This window comes from Mustela erminea, chromosome 9 (assembly GCF_009829155.1).
Source record: "Mustela erminea isolate mMusErm1 chromosome 9, mMusErm1.Pri, whole genome shotgun sequence".
NCBI classification, from domain to species: domain Eukaryota; kingdom Metazoa; phylum Chordata; class Mammalia; order Carnivora; family Mustelidae; genus Mustela; species Mustela erminea.
In genome coordinates this window covers 46,747,849-46,769,587 of record NC_045622.1, presented here as the reverse complement: position 1 = coordinate 46,769,587, position 21,739 = coordinate 46,747,849, and the positions used below count along the sequence as shown (strand labels likewise).

Sequence of the window (21,739 nt, the reverse complement as noted above, 5' to 3'; positions counted from 1 at the left end):
ACAACATATTTTATACACACCTGATGTTATTTTATTAAAAGGGAATGCATTAATTATTAACCAACTGTGTTGCCCTTTAGAGGTTACATACAGTTTTCTATTGCATCTGTACCTTTTACATTAAATGTTTTAGTGCAGAGCTTTAGAAAGCATTTCCATTTGTGATGTCCCAAGTTTTATCCACTTAGTTGAAATTCAAAATTGTTACTATTTTTTGTAATGACCTTTTCAGACGTCTTTTTCCTTTTCCTAATCACAGTTCCATTTAGACCAAATGACGTGCAGAAATCCTCACTTCAGTGGTAATCTGCTTTCTTTTTATATCCAGTTTTAAACCATAATCACTACTCTCTTCCTTCAATTGCTCAGATCCTTGGTGTATTTTATTAAGCAACCATCTTGCTAGATTTAAGGAAAGTGCTCTCTTAGAGCAAGGGGGAGTTCTAAAGCCCCAGGGCTTAGCACAATGTAGCGCTACAGATTCCAAGACTAAGCATATAACATAGTTAATAAGGCTTTGAAGAGAAAGCACTATCAAATCTGTGAACTTGGCTTATACTGGTTGTGTAACCATGGACTTTTCCTCCTTTCTAAAGAAGTGGAGAATAGGTGAGGACACAAAGGGCATTAACTGAGATCAGACTGTTGACCCTTCTTCAAGATGTGGTTGCTAATAGGCACCTGAGTAAGGGACACCACTGCTGGAGTTTGCCTCACAACTTCATTATGTAATGTGACGGGAATCTTATCCCTTCATATTCAAAATGGGGATAATAATGTTATGGCGTTGATGATAAAATGGCATATATAAATATCTAGACATTATAGGCATAATAATAACAGTATTATTAGTTGTAACCTACTCTTTCCATGTTCACTTATGGTTTTTTGAATTCTTTAAATTAGTTCATTCCTTGGGGCACCTGGGCGGCTCAGTTAGCTAACAGTCTGCCTTCGGCTCAGGTCATGATCTCCTTGGGTCTGCTTCTCCCTCTCTCACTGCCCCTCCCCCTGCTCCTGCTCTCTCTCTGTCTCAAACGAGTAAATAAAATCTTAAAAAAAATTAGTTCATTCTTTAATGTATGTGGACACTTCAGAATGGTATAAACCAAGAAATTTCTTTTGCCTCCATCTAACTCTGTATCATGTATTTTTATTATCATCTTTAGAACTAGTGTCAGCTTCTCCACACGTTCCAACCCATTTTCAAGAGTCTCACTGGCACCCAAATCTTCACTGACTGAGTCATTCATCACACATTTATTGACTGCCTCTTATGCTCACTCCCTTCCTCCATGAAATATTCTGTGGAGACACTGGGTATTTCTTTACTTGAATTACAAAACGGAGGGAAAAATACAACAATACCAGTTACTAAGGTAGCATGAAGGAAGCAGTGGTACTCTACTGGGGATGGAGTGGTTGCAGCCAGGAAGGAGGACATGATCTCTAGCTTGTTCTTTGAGAGAAAAAGGGTTTGTCAAGTGGACAGAAGAAGAAGAGAATTCTGGGCAGACAGAATCATAGTCACTAATTTACAGAAGATGAAACATCAAGGCCTGTTAGGTGAAAGATGAGCAAATTTGGTATCAGTAGAATATAAAGTACAAGAGAGGTGCAGCTGGGGATGTAAAAGGAGACATATATTTAGATGCATTTTTTTAGAGTATCTAAGAAAACTGGGCCTGGCATATAATACTCCATAAGTGCACTTAAATTTTATTCAAAAGACCAGCTCTTGTTTTATAAAATAAAGTACATTATAGGGGCACCTGGGTGGCTCAGTCAGTTAAGCGTCTGCCTTCAGCTCAGGTCATGATCTCAGGGTCCTGGGATTGAGCCCCACATGGTGTTTCCTGCTCAGTGGGGAGCCTGCTTCTTCCTCTCCCTCTCCCTCTGCTTGTGTTCTCTCTCATTCACTCTCCCTCAAATAAATAAATAAAATCTTTAAAAAAAAGCACATTATATCTTACCCAGATGTTTTATTTGTATCTTATTTACAGCTTGTTCTAGAGTCTCAGCCTCTCTGTAAATGTTTATTTATTTATTTTGCTCTATGATTAGGAAAGACAAAGGCACAGAATTGCAATGAGAAAACACAAATTGTGAGAAAAATTTCATAGCTCAGAGGAAAGAACTACAATAATATATACCTAATATACCAATATCATCCACAATCACAAAGTAATCAAATAAAAGATCAACAAGAAAATCCGCTCTCTTTGCTTCCACGAAGATTAAGTATTCCTTTATCAGAAGACAAGTGGAGATGTTTTCTCCTGAATCTAGAAGGAGGGAAGACTGTGCTCCTGGCTGTAAAGACAGCTCTGCAGGTTGAAGATCCTGTTTCCCTCAGCAGTTTTCTCCACACATCCTCCCTGCCAGGACCTCCCCGCCCCACACTCCTCCAAGAATCTTCACGTCTTCATCTCTTTGGACTCTAACCCCTGCGTTTTGATAATGGTTTTGTAGACATTCCACTTTCATTCTTTCTCACTAATAGTTACCCAAAGCAACCATTTCTCTGTAATTTTGTAGATAATTGTGTTTCTTTTAAAATACCCTTTGTGTTTCGACTGCTCATTGCTAAGTCATAACAGCTGGGGACTGTTACTAAAACTCTAACATTCCTCCTTTTGCTTCCCGGAAAAATCTCCCATGGGAAATGGTACCTATTTTTAAGAAATTCAAATATTTGAAAGAAAGAAAAAGTATTTAAAATTTAGATAAAGTAGGGTGTGGCTATTAATATTACTAGGAAATCAATCTTCTTACAAAAAATCTTCTGAGTGACCTTAAACAAAGAGGAATTTCTGTATTTGCTACTACATAATCAAGAAAGATTACAAATATCTTTTTATGAAGCTACTTATTATATGCAACCAGATAATTCTTGCACACATTTCCAAGGGAATAAAGTGGCTTTAACCTTGATTTTAGATCCCTTCTGACACCAATGACCTCTTTAAAGGATATTAAGTGCTCCAAATTTTTCTAGACAGAAAACATACCAGTTAATGGCGAACAACTGCATGAAGGTTTCTTTTGCAGCCTGTGATCCCTTGGCAATTTACATAACACATTGGGTATTACGATAGTTGCGCCGAAAGAAAAGCTAGTATTTATAAAATTATTTCTGAACTGGGAACATTTCTTACCTCATGAGGAAGAGGGAGCCCTGGCTGGCTCAGATAGTAGAGCGTGAGACTCTTGATCTCAGGGTTGTGAGCTCAAGCCCTGCACAGAGCTATTTTTCTAAAAATAATTAATTAAGATATGAGGAACAGATATAAACATTACCCAAGTAAAAAAGAACAATGTTTTATTCCTTAATGCTCCAGGCTATTAAGCATCTTCCTATTAGGCATTTTTTTTTTTCTCCTTTAAACCCTGCAAATAAGATTTATCTATATTCCTTTATGGTTTCAGCTTCAGTTTTTATTTAAATAAGTTATTCATTAATTACATTGCTGCCTATAAGAGCAAGAGGATATGAGTTTGATGTACATGAAGTGGAAGAGAGACTTCTCAGTGTATACTTTTTAATAATATTTTGAATTTTGAATCCATGTAATTATATTACTACTAAAAAATAAAGTTCAGGGGCACCTCGGTGGCTCAGTCGGTTAAGCATCAGACTCTTGGTTTCAGCTCAGGCATGATCTCAGGTCCTGAAATTGGCAACCCCTCCCCCACCCCACCCCACCCCAAATCAGTCTCTGTGCTCAGCATGGAGGCTGCTTGTCCCTTCTCCCTGCTCCTCTTCCCCCATCTCCCTCCTCATAAAATCTTTAAAAAATAAAGTTAAAATGATATACCCTCAAACATTCACCCATCAAACAAACATGAATATGTTTTTCTCAAAAAGTGTTTATTTAGCAAACTTCTGGAAAGCCTGGTAATTCTAGATTGATTCAAGTATCTTTATTTGGATAAAAGAATTATAAAACTGTATGATGCTAAAGAACATCTGAAGAACAGTATGAAGCACAAGAAACAGAATCAGAAGATCTGGGTACAAGTTCAGCTCACAGTACTTATGGGTAGCACGACATGGCAAGTTACTTAAATTCACAAAGCTTTACTTTTGCTACCTTCACAAATACTTCCCGTCTATTCAACTCTCACAGTTGTGTAGACCCTGTGGGAAACATATCTGAAAGCCTTTTGTGAATGGAGAAGTCTTAAACTTGTGCTAGTTAATACACACACACACACACATGCATGCATATATATATATATACATACATACACACACATATGCGTGTGTAATATATATATATATTCAAAGGTTTTATTTATTTATTATTTTTTAAATGATTTTTAAAATTATTTTATTTTTTATAAACATATAATATATTTTTATCCCCAGGGGTACAGGTCTGTGAATCATTTTTATTTATTTGACAGAAAGAAAGCACAAGGAGGGGGAGGGGCAGAAGGAGAGGGAGAAGCAGGGTCTCCATCCTGGAATCAGGACCTAAGCCAAAGGCAGACACTTAACTGATTAAGCCACCTAGGCACCCCAATATTTTATATATTTTTTAATGTTTCTAAGACTTACAAAAATGCACAAAGCCACTATGAGATTCTTTGGGAAAAAGTCTATTTGTTTGCTTAATTTTTTGCTCTCACATATCAAACAACCAAAGTCAGAGAGTGTTTTTGTCTTTGGCAGTCTGGTCAGCAGCAATGCCAAAATCAATGTTGGGACCACATAATCTGCTCTCCTAGATTGATTACTTTTTCAGCATGGAAAATCAATGTTTGGGAGCTCCAGTTAATTAACATGATTCCCAATAGGCATATCAAGGGGAGTAAATTTGCTCTGCCACTAAAGTTCAAGAGAAATTGAGAGGCATGAATATTTGTTTAGTTCATTCATTCATTCACAAATATTTGCTGATTGCCTACTCTGTGCCAGGTACTGTTCTAGGCTTTGGGGACAAAACAGTAAGCAAAACAGGCAAAACCTGATGCTCCCATGGAGTCTACGTTCTAGTGCAAAATTAACTGAGCTTAGAGCTTTTATGGATCCTAACCACACACACACACACACACACACACACACACACACCCCTACCTACACCTCTTATTTCTAACAGCTTTTCTTGCCTTCTGCTAAAACAGCTTAAAACTGTTTTTTGGTGACAGAATCCTTCATTTATCCAAGACCAAACATGAAAAACAAATAAAGCCTGTGCTGGTTGGAGGGGGATGAAGCCAGAGCCCAGGTTGTTTCCTCTGATACCCCTCTGCCCAACTCCCTGCTTCCACCATTCTTTCCCTGGACCATAGAACTCTGTGGAGAACAGTTTATTTGACACTCCCACACAGGGAATTATTTTCACATTGATTCTGTTACCTAAAGAAGTCCCTCAAGAGCCCCTACTCACAGACTCCCAAGGGCTTTTTAAACTTTCTTTCCCACTCTGGATCTACTTCTCCTTCTCTCTCTCTTTCCACACAATAACCACGTTATAGATTTTTCTGGACTTTCTGATAATTACCATAATAATGATAGTTATTACTTATTGAAGATGTTCTATTTGTCAGGGTGTGTGCTTGACATTTTGCATGCACTAACTTCATTAACCCTCAAAATAGTCCTAAGAGATAGGTGTGAGTCTTTATTCTACAAATAAAGAATGATGTTCCCAGAGGTGAAGTAATTTGTTTAAAGTGACACAGCTGTTAATGGCAGAGCTGGAATTTGAGCCATATCTATCTGATTTCACAGTGGGAACTCTTAACCACTATTGCTTCCCAAACTCTGTGAAGCTCCTTGATCCTGTCTGTACTTAGATAGTTTTAAGGATAATGCAAAGATCTGATGAGAGTGGGGGTTGGGGGGTAATGGCAGGGCGAAGGTTGTGTTGGGAGCAATGTTTATTCAACAAGCTTGTTGTTGAGGGTTACGATAGTAGCTGTCATTTGTGGATGGCCTTATATATTCTCGACATTCTTCATTTTCTCTAATTCGCCCAGAAACTTTGGAAGGTAAATATGATTATCCCTATGATACAGGTGAAGAATTTCAGGCTTAGGTTATCACTCACTTAAGTCCTCAAAGGTAGTCAGTGGTGAGCCTTCTGCCAGCCTTTCTACCAGTTTGGGATCACACCTACTCTTAGAGCTGAACTGCAGGCCCCAAACTCCCATATCTTAAAAAGAACAACAGAACAAAACCACCACAAATTCAAAAGGAAGGGAATTCACCCACCTAGCCTGCATCTGCTCCTTGGCCCAGAGCCTAGGGCAAGCCAATTGTGGCCTGTCTCCGTTCTCAATCACTAGATTCTGATCTGTCTGCCTGTTGGCCCTGCCTAGCCCAAATACTCTTACCTTTATTTCCCCATCTGACTCGTCGTTGTCCTCTCTGTACCTCTGTCCTCTCTCTCTGGGTACATGGCATTTCTCCTTCATTAGATTCTCCACATCCCCTCCATTTCTTCCCTCTCTTCGAATTCCTTTATCACCATGTGAATCTGCTTCCTCTTCCTTCCTCCTTTGAGAAGTGATCTAGTGCCATAGCTGTTCTGGAGTCCTTCTGCTTCAGAATGACTCCTGGTTGTACTCTAGTGGTTCGCTGTCTGACCTTGGAACAACCACTTATGCTTTCTGAGTTTCCATACCCTCATCTGTCAACGAGCAAATGGGCAATGAAATCAAACCTCTGTTGTAAGTTCTTGAGCTGTTTAAATGAGTAAGTCTATGCAGGGATTTTAGAATGTCATCAGACGTGCGGTGAGTGTTCCGCACTAGCTTTATGTATTCTCTCTTTTGCTACCAACTCCCTTTCTCTTTCCATCTTCCTCTCTTTGACATCTATATTTTGTTCTGTCTTAGCTAAAATAAAAAAATGGAAGAGTTCCTACAGAATAGATACATTTATTCATTGGCATCATTCATTTATTTATTTATTTTTTCGCTCGGTCTACATTTATTGAGTGCCTACTGTGAACGAGGTTCTGTATTAGGGACTAGGATTTAAAGATGAATAAAACATGCTTTTCCCTGAGGAGTGTATTTGTCTTGTAACAGTCAATCATATTTTAACAAAATGAATGAATTCATGTATTTTAATAAGCCAACATGTAAGTCTACTGACTTTATTACCAACTCTCCCCCTGAGTCTGTCTACTCCTCTCCATCTCTTCTGCCACTGCTCTAAGCCGACCACCACCATTTCACCTGGATGAGCACCTTTTATCTGGGTTTTTCCCAGCCTCTCTGACACTACTGGCCTGTTCTCTACTCAGCAGCCAGAGCCAGTTTTTAGAAGAACAACTCTGGGGGCACCTGGTTGGCTCAGTCGTTAAGCATCTGCCTTCAGTTTAGGTCATAATCCCAGGGTCCTGGGATCGAGCCCCACATTGAGTCCCACATCCAGCCCACATCGTGCTGCCAGATCAGCGAGCCTGCTTCTCCCTTTCCCTCTTCCTGCTGCTCCTACTTCTCTCTCTCTGTCAAATAAGTCAATGAAATCTTTAAAAAGAAGAAGAACAACACCAACACCACCAACAACTCTGATCCTGCCAGCCTTTGGCTTAAAACTTTTTAACACCAGTGCTTTCAGGGGAAAGACCCAAATACCTGTCCTTCAAAATCTGCCCATGTGCCCCTCTTTCACTTCCTTATGCACACTGTCTCTCCTACTTTCTCACACACACTTCCCTCCTCTTCCTCACAACTGCTTCCTCTGCTCTGCTTTGACAAATTAACGCCTACTCATCCTTCAGATTCAAGAAAATATTATTTCCTTGGGATGCCTTCTGGACCCTCTATCTAGGTCACAGCGTTTTGTTTGTTTTGGTTTGGTGTGGGTATACACTGAGAATATACTTGAGTATGTAGACTCAGAATCTAGATCTAAGTTCTTGTCTATTTCTAGAGCACTCACCTGAGCTTATCTGATTTACTGGTGTGATTTTACTCTGCTAACTGTAGGTATACCAGGAAAAGGGTCATGTCTATTTTGCACATCATTCTACCTCTAATGTCCAGGGCAATGTGTCATTCAGCGGAAGCATTTAATATTAGCTGAATGAAGACTGAATGAAAGAATTTTTGTTCTGCCGTTGCTTAATTTCCCCAATGTGTCAGCAACTCCTATTAAGGAAGAAAATTACCCTTAGCAGTAGGAACGTGAATATGAGAAAGCTGAGCGAATAAAAGAAGATTATCTTGAACCCCAAAGTATAATTTGGATACTTTTGTCTTTTATAGACTTAGTCATTGAGTGTACCAGGAATCCTATCTGGATTACGAATCTATAAAGCACATTAAAGATGTATTTATTTCCTGGGCTTGGCTTTTTCATTCTAAAGTTGATACTACTTGTGATTCTGAGAATCAAAAACATAACCATTATTTCAGCTTTCTGAATCTTTTATTTACCGAAATGAACTTTTTTCCCAAATTACTCCTTTTCACCCCGAATAAATCTATTTCCAGGCTTGATAGTTATAGTTTAGTTCAATTTCATATGAAACTGGTAAGATTTAGGCAATAAGGGGTCTATGAATGTACAATAAATTGTTAATCTTGGAAGCACCAACAAGCAGTAAGTGTTTCTACTTGAATTAAACTTAAAAATCATTATTGGAGGGTTCAAATTCTCTTCATCACAGAGAGAGCATTTTCCACAGATATAGATTTTTTCCTGTCCCACCAACTGGGTGAAAGCAGAATTTCCGTGTGTTTAAAATGTGAGGAATAAAATGAGAACATTCTGAAATTATCTGCTTGCAATAATTGTTCCTTATGACACGTTCTAATTAGAAGACACAGTAACTACATTTCATAGAATGTCAGCTAGAAGGAGCCTTAAAAATAATCTCTCTAACCATCTTAATTAGCAAAGAAGGGCATCACTGTTGAGAAGTGATAGGGCTCAGGTGTGGTCAAAAAAGCATCAGTTTCACAGTCAGGGAAGGGAGCAGGAAAGTGCTAATCACTCATTATTAAATTTGATGGTTGGCTTAAATACTGGGATTTTCAAACAAATGTGGAGGTGAACTACACTTGGCACTGAGAATATGGAGTAAAGTTAGTAAGTATTTTAGATCTGTTTTAGCTTCTATTCCCCTTCTGCTTGTTTCTGTGGAACATTCTTTAACAGTGGTCTATAATGTCCTGAAATTCCTTATCAGTGGAGGATCTGGGTTCAGTTGGTAATATTTGTATAGTCAAGAGTATAATTAGGAAACTTTATTTTTTTTTTTAAAGATTTTTATTTATTTATTTGAGAGAGAGAGAATGAGAGAGAGAGAGCATGAGAAGGGGGAAGGTCAGAGAGAGAAGCAGACTTCCTGCTAGGCAGGGAACGGATGTGGGACTTGATCCTGGGACTCCAGGATCATGACCTCAGCTGAAGGCGGTCTTTTAACAACTGAGTCAGCCAGGTGCCCCTGATTTGGACCCTTTAGTCCCATGTATTTGATCTGGATATGGCTAACTCATGGGATGGATCTAAGATCTTTTTGGTTGTCAAAATGTCTCTAGCACAAAGATTTACTTAGCCTTCTTTTAGTATTAGCTAGTGAGTGCTTTATGATGCTGGATGCCAAGGGTCCTTCAAAATATTATAAAATCACAAGATTAGACTCCCAAAGATGAATATATTTAATTATGGAATGAAAGTTGTTATGAAGCTGGACTGAGATGGAATAACAGGAAGGGAAAGGACCTGTATCAGCTTTGTAAATATCTTTAGCCCCTCTGATAAGAGTTTGAGATATTGTATTCCCAGGACAGATAATTAGGTCAAGAGAATTTTTTGAGTCAGGAGGTGATATCTCACTTTGTCCCCATTACATTACTCTACGTCCAAACTAGGATATAAGCATGGAGAAAAAAAAGCAGCATCATTAATCACTGAAGTATCTGGACAGAACATCCCATGATCCCGCAGACTCTGTTTGCAGGAATCATCCTATCTGTCATATGCTGTGGTGGATGTTGGGGAGTTAAACAAGCAACTGGGAGAAGGCTAGGAACAAGACAGATTAAGTGAAGGGACATCTTGGGAGATTTCTAGTTGCAGGAGGAGGCAGTATCTGTTGGTGGAGCCTGTATGCATATGAGAGAGATTCGAGGAGAAAGATAAGGCTAAGCAATACAAATTCTAGAGTCATGTAAAGTCTTATGTAAGTTTCTTTCCTAACAGTTTGATAAAAATTAGAATATGCCAATCAAACTAGCTAAACCGGATTTAATGCAATATATCTGGAGAAATCCCATATGTGGCAAAACAGAATATCACTGAGGATGAACTGATAATGGATGGATGGACAGACGGATGAAGGATGCCACCTGAAGAAATTAGGATAGGGAAGAGGCAAAGCATAATGTATTTGAACTGTTTCTTGAACTACTAATATTCTCAGATTCGTGGTTATTTTTTAAATTATTAGTAATAGCTTATATTTTTAAAGCTCTCTTATATGTATCATTCACTTGTGATACAGGGATAAAAGCAATGAACATGAGTAAGAAGCTAGAAGTGAAAGTGAAATTATGTGCATGAGAAAGCCCCAAGGCTTCATAAGAATTTTTCAACCCCCTTTTGATCATAATAATCTAGTTGGATTAGATTCCTTGGGCTATTTAAGCCATCAGCCATCATGAACTACTACAGTAAATTCAAAGAATTAAGGAATTTACTATCTGGTTTAGCTAGCCTCAGTTTTAGTAGTTATAACAAATGTTAAGATAATGGACTGTTTTCCTATGTGGATACTGACTGAGCTTCAATCCCCCCATCTGTGAAGCTGGATAAGGTGATGTATAAGGATTCTTCCAACTGTTAATTTCCATTTCTCACTGATTCCAGTTAAGCCACAGAGAATGCACCAAGTTAACCAGACTGTGCATTCATTTCTTCTTAAAGAATGCAAAAAACGCAAAGCACAAAGATGCAGTATTAGTGAAAAAAATCTTCAAATAATGGAATTCATACTTCTGTATTACTTGATGGGTTATGTCTTTTATCTAGAATTCAGTAACTTTGAAAATATTTAACTTGTCCTAACTTTTCCTAACTGAGAAAATGCAAACTCATAAAGATGAATAACTAGCATGAGGTCACACAGCTAGAATTAGAATTGGCATTAGAATACTGGTCTTCTCTTCCTAGTCCAGAGTCTTGCACTGTACCTCCCATTCCAAAGCTCATCCTGAATGTTCCCTGATGATGCTGATGCAATTTCTGACCAAGACCTACAGCTGGACTTTATGAATATTGCCTGAGCATTTGAGATGCAGTTATTTGCATTGAGAAACTATCTCAGCACGCCACAGCTGCTCATTCATATGCATAAACTTATGTAGACATTGATTTAAGGAAAGAAGTATAGCTTGTATTGTAAGTAAGCTTCTTGGGTGTTGTATATACTCTCATTTCTGGGAACTTTTAGATATAGGAGGTGTCTATGTTTTTCAGAGGGTAAATTACAACTCATTTTAAGTTTCCATCACATCTTTGACCTCACAGAGAAATAGATCATGGTGTCCAACTCTGGTTTAAACTTGTAACTTAATTCAAAGTAGTAACTCTGGAAAAGATCAGAATTTCACTTCCTTCTGAAAAGAATGAGTAGTTTTCTTTCTGAATTAGCTTCACAATTTAAAAGGAGTAAAAAAGATTACTGAAATGATCTGCTTTAAAATATAGTAAGTTACTTAAAGAAATTTTAAAGTGATGCCTTAGTGACCTTTTTTTTTTTTTTTTGTCTGTAAAGTCATCTATTAGGATGAAGTTCAATCTCACCTTATCCCCAATGGCTTCTCTATGCACTTGCAGGAGAGGCAGGAGAGGCCGTAATGAAAGGGGATGAAGCCTGAGTAGGTTCACCGTTTCACTAGATGGGGAGTTCTAGCAAGATTTATGAATTTGGTTGATAATCTATATTTAGAGGGGAGGTATAGGCCAGGCAGGGGTGAATGACACATGAACTTCCTAGAGCCCTTGCAGTCTGACCTGTCCCTAGTAAAACGACTGAGGTCTGACCAGTCATTGAGTAACACATGTCAGAAATCAAACCTAGTGATGCCGCCTCAGGTGACATCACCCTAGATCCAGGTAGAGGGAGTCCAACCCGGAGTGACAAATCACAGTTTCTGCAGGGTCCTCACGTATTCTAGTACAGTGCTTCTCAAACTACATGTAAATAACCTATGGATTTGATAAAATGTAGATTCTGATTTAGAAGGCTGGAGTGGGGCCTGGGGTTATGCATATCTACCGGCTCTTGATTGATCTCTATGCTGCTGGTTCACAGATCACACTCGGTAGACCAGGATTCTAGAATAATTTCTTTCTTCCTCCAGCTTCCTGCATGGCTTATTCCCTGATTTCTTTGAGATCTCTGCTGAAATATGAACTTATTAGCTAGGTCTTCTAGATCTACCATATTTTCTTCAATACTATCACTTTTACCTTTCTTCCTATTTCTTTATACTACTTATCATCTTCTAACAAATTTAATATTTATTTGAGAGGGCCTTTGGGTTCACTGCTTTATCATTTCCTAAGAATACTGAGTGGAGCACAGTAAGTGCTCAGTAAAAATATCCATTAACCAAATACAGGTATATAAATGAACCACATCATCACTCTGCCACAGTTCCATAAACTAGACCACATTTATAAGTCTTATTTTTAATTAAGTCTGTCCTTTGGACTTTTCTTTTCAAGTAGTCTGTTGAAAAGTAAAAGGTGGATCACTGGGGGTTGTATGGAAGTATTAAATCACTATATTGTATGCCAGAAACTAATAATACACTGTATGTTAACTGGAATTTGAATAAAAGCTTAAAAAAAAAAAGGCAGACAAAATCAGACTCTTCCACTGTTTACTCAAGTCCCCACTTCCTGATGGGGACCCTCAAGGAGCTCCTCTTCCCTGCTTGCAGGCCCTTCTGAAGCCTTTGCAGGATCTAAAACAATGCCTGAGTAGTCATATTAAAGCCAAGAGAATACTGGTGGTTGTCATAAGAATACCTTGGCAATTAATTATCTCTATTTTGTGCTTTATCCAACAATTTATATTGTTCACTTCATTGTCCCAGTGAATATCTGGTGTTTTTTTACTTCAATCCCAGTCAGTGGTCTCACAGTAAACAGAGGTATTATAGCACAGTGAGAAGGCAGCAAATGTTATAAAGGCTTGTCCCAGTCTGATTCAGAGAAATGCTGTGTTAGACCTGTTCTGACAAATGCACAATTTGGTTACAATCAGTGACTTAAAAAAAAAAAAAAAAAGATTTATTTATTTATTTGAGAGCAAGAGTGAGAGAAAGAATGAGTGGGAGGGACCAAGGGAGAGAGAATCTCCAGCAGATTCCATGGTGAGCATGGAGTCCAATGCAGGGCTTAATCTCATAGCTCTGAGATCATGACTTGAGCTGAATCCAAGAGTGGGATGCTCAACAGATTAAGCCACTCAGGAGCCCCAGTGACTTCTTAAAATTCATCAGTGGTGTTAAAGTTGTTTTAGAACTTTAGAAAATCTTAGAGCTTTAATCATCTTTTCTTTGTGTTATATTACAGAATAATAGCTGTAGATATTCCTCAGTGCAGGAGAAAGGATGTTTATCCACTAGGGTCATTTCTTTGTAAGAAAAAAAAAGGCACCACCTAAAAACTGCATCAACACCGGATGTCCAATCTGGGGACTCATTTACCATTGTCTGCATCTAATATCAGAACCCCAGGCAATTCATTCAATATTCATCCAGAAAATATTTCTTAAACACTTACTATTAATTATTTGCCAACACACTGAAGATATTTTATTGTACTTCTAAAGCAAATAGAGACCCCATCAATAACTTTAATAAAGCATAGTCAAATTCATATCGTGCAAATTCTCTCAGGACATAAAACGAACGATAAGTGGGTTCTTGCCCTCTAGAAGCTTACTTGAGTGGGGAAATGTGCAAATCATGCTAAGGGACACACAAACTCTCTGAATATAGGTCTAGAGAGCTCAGAGAAAGAATCAATCAACATCAACTTAGCAGATAAAAGATGACTTCAGAGTGGAATTGACGTCTGCAGGCCCTCACAATGAGTAGGGATAGAAAGGGAGGAAAGGGAATTCCAGGGAGAGGAGCCCACGGGAGCAAAGGTCCAGGAACATGACTGCTAAGGACCAAGTGCTGAGGAACAGAAAGCAGTCCTGTGTAGCATGGGAGAGTAAAAATGATGATGGTGGTGGGTGATGATGGTGCAGGGAGTAAGGAGGGAGCATACAGTTTGGCTGGGACCATACTGTGAAGGGCATGGAGTCTGTGCACAGGTACCTTGGGGTCATATCCTAGCGAACAATAATTCTGACGGCAATGGGGAAGACGGCCGGAAAGGGACAGGGGAGAGTGTATGCATGTGTTGGGCAGGCATTATGGTTCCTTTTCTGAAGTGGTGTTGGGGTAACTTCACTAACTGAACATAGGTTATTGGAGTTTAGAAGAATTAACTTCCTATATTGCTTAAGTAGAATTATTCCTTAAGTATCAGATACATGATCCTCTTAAAAAAAGAAATAAAGAAAATAACTTCATTATTTACTTCCTAATATCAAAATAATACATATTAGTTTCCAAGTAAACATGTGACAGAAAGTAGATAAAAAAAATGGTATAAATGAATTACAATCATACCACCAGAAAGAAACACGGTTTGCATGTGAGTCTTCAAATGCGGGTTTATTTCTACTACCTAAAACTAGACACTGGATAAAATTTAATGATGGCTAGAGTAATTTAGACAACCAGGAGCAAGATCACTTTAAGCAGAAGTATAAGAACTTTGGTCTTACTTTGCACAGTGAAACTTGCCAAGGAAGACATTTATTGTTATATTATGATAATTATAAATTATTTATAATTATTCAAAAAATGAACTAAGTCTTATGAAAAACACAGTTGGAAACTGTTTTATATTTTGCAATACATACTTGTTTAGCACTTATTTTCTGGTTTGAAGCAAAAATGAAAAAATGCAAGTTGTAAAACTGAATCATCCCTCCAATCTTCAATTATTTTCAGGTGGAAACTCAAGTGCTAAAGAATGGTAAGTATTATTTGCTAGTTCAGCAAGGCTTTAAGAAATACCAATAATAGGGGCGCCTGGGTGGCTCAGTGGACTAAAGCCTCTGCCTTCGGCTCAGGTCATGATACCAGGGTCCTGGGATCGAGCCCCACATCAGGCTCTCTGCTCAGCAGGGAGCCTGCTTCCCTTCCTCTCTCTGCCTGCCTCTCTGCCTACCTGTGATCTCTGTCAAATAAATAAAATAAAATCTTAAAAAAAAAAGAAATACCAATAATATCTATAACACTAAAAATGAACAAAACAAAAGTGAACAAAATATAGGTTTCGTGCCTGCACACATAGAGTTCAAAATCTTATTTAGTTTAGCGAGATATTTTTTCTCTCCGCTTTTCATAATAGAAATCCCACCTATTTTTCAAAGTCTGGCTCCATTTCCCCATTTCCACAAAGTATTCTTGTACTGTTTTGACTCTTAGAGGTTTATCCCTTCTCTGACATTCCACAGTTCTCAGGGTTGGTGTCATTATTATACAATTTGGGTCCTACATCATCAGAAAACAATCTCTTAAAAATACCTAAATCCTTTAATCTCAGTAAGATTAAAAAAAAAATTACTTAAAAGAAAATGACTTGGGCTGGGGGTAAGGGCCAAATTTCCTGAATATTTAATAATACCGAGGAAGGAATCTAGTATCTTGATAAAAGCATTTGAATGTACCTGAAAAAATTACTGAAAGAAAGTCTGGTTCCTGACCATACCAAAAGAGAAGTCAATAAAATTTGTCTTAGCAGGGACACCTCACAATACTAGTGCAAATGAAGGAGATCTGGTAAGAATTTCCTAATGAACTCTGTGGCATATTCTTCTTTTCACTTGTTATCTTAAAGGTAAATTGTTCATTATTTCCTAAAAGTGTTGTATAATTTAAATGTCCCTAAATGGTTTAAACAACAATCCAATTAGTTTTCCATTTCAAACAATAGTTAAATTAAAGCTCAGTTGCACATTAAACTTACAAAGCGGGAAAGAAGATTACTTGATGTTACACTACCACATTTCCAACTGATTTAAAGCTGTGACAAATGAGAATACAGTTAGACTTATTAAAATAGGGAATTCTGTGAATCCTATCTGTACTTTGGCATTTTGAAATAAGCTTATTGTTTTTTTTTTTTTTAAGATTTTATTTATTTATTTGACAGACAGAGATCACAAGTAGGCAGAGAGGCAGGCAGAGAGAGAGGAAGGGAAGCAGGCTCCCTGCTCAGCAGAAAACCCAATGTGGAGCTTGATTCCAGGACCCTGGGTTCATGACCTGTGCTGAAGGCAGAGGCTTTAACCCACTGAGCCACTCAGGCACCCCAAGCTTATCATTTTTATTTACAAATTTCTTCAGAAGCACTTAGAAAATCTATTTATGCCTTATAAGACATGGTTGCTTTGAATAGGCATCCTCACAAAGTACAGCAAAGTATCCAAATTAAGTACATTGCTTAAAGGAAGCAAACGCAGTAAGGAAGCTTAAGATGAAGATTTATGTGGATAGAACTATGACATGCTTGTCCTTTACTGTAATCCTTAAAGTTTAAAAATCACTCTGTTCCAGGTCATTTGAATGGCTATCTTTACTATCAATGGCTTCTAATTGGTATAATTGGTATTGGAGAGGAAACTCTTGAGAAATGGGAAAACAGCCTAGAATATTCATGCCATGTGCCAGGTTATGGTGAAGGGCATACGGTTTGAGAGTGAACGAACACTGCTGTAAAAAAAATGGAAAAATTCCACAGGAAAGTTCTTATTCTATATGAAGTAGAATATTCTCCTCAAATTATGCTAACCCAAATGGTTTTATTTTCTGTTTTACAATGGATCCTTCTGGAGCCAATTTATTCCTAGTAGAAGACATGTCTATTAATTTTTAAGAAGTAGAAAGACTTTCAAAACTGTCTGGGTAGAATGTTTTCTCCCGGTCCTGTCATCACCCATCTGTGACAATCACAAACCCCTTCTTCCCCACCTCTCTGGCCATATCTGGGCGAGGCCAATAGGAGAAAGCATTTAGTACATGTTTTTTATTAACTTAATTGCAAATTCTAATTCTAAATTCAGGCAAAATAAATGTAACATTCCAAAAGACACATGGCAGAATGTTTTCTTTATATTCACGTGAAATATGTGGTTGGCTACCATTATGGTAAAATCTAAGACTTCACAGGGGAGACACAAACCTCTGTCTTCCAAAGAAGAGACCAACTGACATTAAGAAAGAATCACTTTAAAAGGTCAAAGAAGCTCTTTATACCCCCACGCAAAAAGGCTCTTCCTTAATGGCATCTTGTACTATCATGTTTATCTGTTTAATAGTCCTGTCTACTAGCCTTGTGGACCAAGGGTAATTAACTACATTTCTTGAAGACAGGAAACCATACCCCTCTACTTTTTTGTAAAGTCTAGCCCACAGTGGGTGCTTAAGTATATTTCATTAACAAAAGGAGTAATCTATATACAAATTTGCTGAAAATTCAACCACACAATAGGTCACTTCTAGGTGGTCTCCCTGAGAATCATTCTGATCACAGATACATGTTGAAACAAACCAAAGAGCAGGGTCTGGCTAATGCAATTCAGGATATCTCATCAAGTTTCAGTTGGCTAATCCAATTGACGACGCCTCACCAGGTTTCAGGGTTTACAGTAACATGTTACAAACAAGCAATACTATAGCAGAAAAAGCCAAAATCAAACCAAACCAAACCAAACCAAAACAAAACAAACCCACACCAGGGACAACCAAAAATCACGTTAGCGTTAGTAAGAGTTCATGCCACAAAGAGAGAATATGGTCCGCCGATCATGGTCTGTTTCTCTCTCCCCTTGCTTCTGAAGGGATTCCAGACCAACCACCCTCCCCCACTCAGTGTGCCACCTTGGCCTGTGGATTTTGACCTGAAGGCAATCTAGACCCTCCAGGGTCAAGAGAAACTTTTGCCCCTCCCATAAAGACATAAAAGAATCTCAGTTGGGGGTGTTTCCCAGAACAAGGGTTATTAGCAGAGGTAAATTTTATCGAGTGACTCATTTATATGGCAGGGCAAATATTGAATTACCAAACATCTGTTCTTCTATGGCCCTGTGAAATGGACTTCTGTCCTCTGAAGTCCCAGACCCCTGCCCACATCTTAGCTCAGGATGACACATACACCTTATTTTGCCTGTCTATGTGGATTCCCCATACGTATGCTATTAAATCTGGTGTTTTGCTTGTTCATCTGTCTCACGTCAATTTGATTCTTAGTCCACCCTAATTCTTTTTACAATATTCATTGCTGACCAAAAGTGTGTACCAGATAAGAACATGAATAATAAAACTGATGCTAGGTTTTTTGGATTTTTTTTGTTTTGAATTCATATTTTAAACAGGACTTTTTCTGATGTTTTCTTTGGAAGGTGAAGAGTAACAAAGCCTCATGTTCTTCGGACATGGAGCTCCCATTTTTCAGGATAAGTAAGTTAATAAAAAAAAAAAAAAAAAGCCTTGTTGGTGGAGACTGGTTAATACGGGTGATCAGAAAGGTGGGTATATATTCACAAAGAAACACAGTGGAACTCGGTAAGGGTGGGTTCTCACTGACCTTCAGGCTGGTATTGTGCTATAATGGTCACCGTCTGTCCAGCCCCCTTCAGGGCAGCGGCGGCCTGCTCGTGAGATGCTCCGCGGAGGTCGATGCCATTCACCTGGAGGAGGAAGCCAGAGAACTTTGGTATTTCACAAGGCAGATCATTCTGAGAGAAGAAAAATGTTTCTCCACCGAGAAGCTAAGATTATGTCACCTGCCTCAAAACCCCTCCCGTCCTATGAAGGCATTTGAGTGTTACAGAGCAAGTTTCAGGCTCTTGACAACTTTTAGTCAGCAGAGACATGAAATTTCATCTTGTGGCGTTTATAGCATGTCTGACTGGGTTGAAACTTGGTCTGTGCCTGTCTGTAAGAATTTTAGTGTGTGCATTTAATATGCCTCTGTGACTTTCCTAGATTTCTGGGATGGATATGAGCCTTCAAAATTAGAGGAAAAACAGGATAATAAGGAGAGACACATGTAATGTACATAGACGAGTACGTGCTGACAGATTAATATATTCAGATGAGGTTCTGCGTAGACTGTATGAAATAGGGCTGGCTACCTGCCAAATCCCTCTTTTTGGTCAGATGCCTGGTCTTGTCATCCCAAGCTTGGTTAGACAGCCCTGAGCCTTGTTCCAAAATAAACTCGACTGCCCCATTTCTCATGTACAATTCCAGAATGAATTCTGACAAAATGAAATAAAGGATGGCTGGAGTTTATGTTGCTGTTGCTAACTCCCATTTTGGGGCCGATGCCAAAAGAGAAACAGAACATCTAAAAAACAAGCACAAATCTCTGCCGAGAGGGAAAAATCATTCTGATGTCAAATTTAATGAGAAGTAAAAACTGAAATCTTTCTCAAATCAACTCAGTCTAAGTCAACATAATGTAATTACTGAGTGCCTCCAACACTCTGTTTCTGCCCCAGGAAAGGGACCAGGGGAGGAGAACAAAGGTGAGCAAGGCAGGCCCCTAAGAAGCTTCTCTGCTTCAACTGAACACACAGTAAGTCCAGCTTTTCTAACCTACCTAGAGCTAGCTTTTTGCAGTTGATGCCACAATTCTGTTTCCTTTTATTCATAGAGAGGTTGGCTACCATCCATGGGGGGGAAAAAAAAAACCAAACAAAAAACCCTGACTAGTTGCATGTAAAATATAAAATCTTATTTTGCCTCTCATCTCTTTGACAATGACACTGGGTGGTGGATGGTGAGTTGCTTCTGTTTCCCTGTCGGGCCTGGGATGTGTGTAATCTTTAGTTCCATATCCTAGATCTCCCATAATAGCTTTGTGAAAGTTTCCTTGCCGACTTTTATAATTGTCCCTGCCTCTTCCCTGCTTTCTATTCTGGTGAGCTCCTTACTGAGAGCAAGAATGACATAGTAACAAGGAGAAGTCCAGTGAGCTGGGCATGGCCTGACGGCGCCACTCACTGGCGGAGCGGCCACCTTTCAGCTCCTGAGACTCCACACTCTTCTGCCTTGGAGGGAAGCGATTGTGAGGAGTCTAAAACCCCTTTGAACTATACAATTCTGGATTTACTTGTTAGTAGATGACAGTCATTTCAGAGACTGTCTAGGCACAGATGAGTCAGAGTATGACTCAGACAGCCGGAAGAGACGGGAAAAGTAATAAGATGTAGGCTCTTGCCTACAGGAAATGGAATGCACAAACTTCATGGGCCAAATAACCTCTTGTCTTGTCAAATAATTAGGGCTAACTTCCTATTAAAAAATAATACATGATCGTGGTAAATGAATTCTAATGTTTCAGAAAGGTATCTAAGGAAAAGTAAAAAAATCCCCTCATCATCTTCCCTTAGTTTTTTGTGTATACTTTCTAGAAATCTACTATCTGCATATGCACGCACACAACTTTCTCTATTTCTGCTTCTTTCTTTACATATTTTAATATATCATCACATTTTTAGTTAAGTGAGTAGGATCATATATATATGTATACATATACATATATATATAAAGTTCTATAACCTGTTTCTGTTTTGCTGTTCATTTAACAATATATCTTGGACAATCAGCTCATACCACTTTACCTTCTTAACAAGAGTCCAGTAATCCACCAGCAATTTTTTCAAAAGGATCCTCACCATTGTACGTTCTAAGATTATGTCCAGATTTTGGCTACTACGAGCAATTATGGAGGTATTTCTGAAAGGTTAATTCCCTGGAAAGATACTTTCTAAGTCAAAGGCATTATTTGTTTCTTTTAATTTCCCTTGCATGTTTTTAACATGATTAATTATTCACTAAGCAAACAGAAATTAATAAAGGAGAAAGCAAAAAGAAAAAGGCCAGAATCTCCTTGCTCAAATAATGTATTGATATAAAAAATAAAACTAACATATGTACATAATGAACCCACATGAAAATTAAAGCAATATAAAAGGCGTAAAAATAAAATGGTCCCCCAACTCTTATTATTCTAAGAGTTCTTTGTATATACTGCCAATTATTTTTGTTATGAATATAAGCAGGTTTATCAAGTCATAATTTTAAAATTGTATACAAATAAGGTATTTTATACATAGTTTTATACCTTTATTTTTTCCACTTACTAATAGATCTTAAAGAATTTTCCTTTTTTTTTTTTTTAAAGATTTTATTTATTCATTGACAGAGAGTGAGATCACAAGTAGGCAGAGAGGCAGGCAAAGAGAGAGAGAGAGGGAAGCAGGCTCCCTGCTGAGCAGAGAGCCCAATGTGGAGCTCAATCCCAGGACCCTGATATCATGACCTGAGCCAAAGGCAGATGCTTAACCCACTAAGCCATCCAGGCGCCCCCTGCTTTTTAAAGATTTTATTTATTCATTTGTCAGAGAGAGAGAGAGCACAAACAGTCAGAGGGAGAAGCAGGCTCCCTGCCCTAGCAGGGAGCCTCATGTAGGACTCGATCCTAGAATCCTGGGACCATGACCTGGGCTGAAGGCAGACGCTTAACCCACTGAGCCACCCAGGCGCCCCGAAAGAATTTTTTTTACTCACATGTTCTTATACGCTGTCGTATCCCTTTTGATAGCTGTGAAGTGTTCTCTAT

General features: G+C 38.4%; 1 protein-coding gene across 12 annotated transcripts in view; it reads right to left on the bottom strand.

Moving 5' to 3' along the window:
• The window catches only part of DLG2 (discs large MAGUK scaffold protein 2), a 2,075,147-nt gene that overhangs the window by 288,743 nt on the left and 1,764,665 nt on the right, over positions 1-21,739 (bottom strand). For all 12 annotated transcript variants that reach the window (XM_032356653.1, XM_032356654.1, XM_032356656.1 and 9 more), the window contains one exon: positions 18,695-18,797. In XM_032356653.1, coding sequence (XP_032212544.1) covers positions 18,695-18,797 — 103 coding nt within the window. The remainder of the gene's footprint in view (positions 1-18,694; positions 18,798-21,739) is intronic.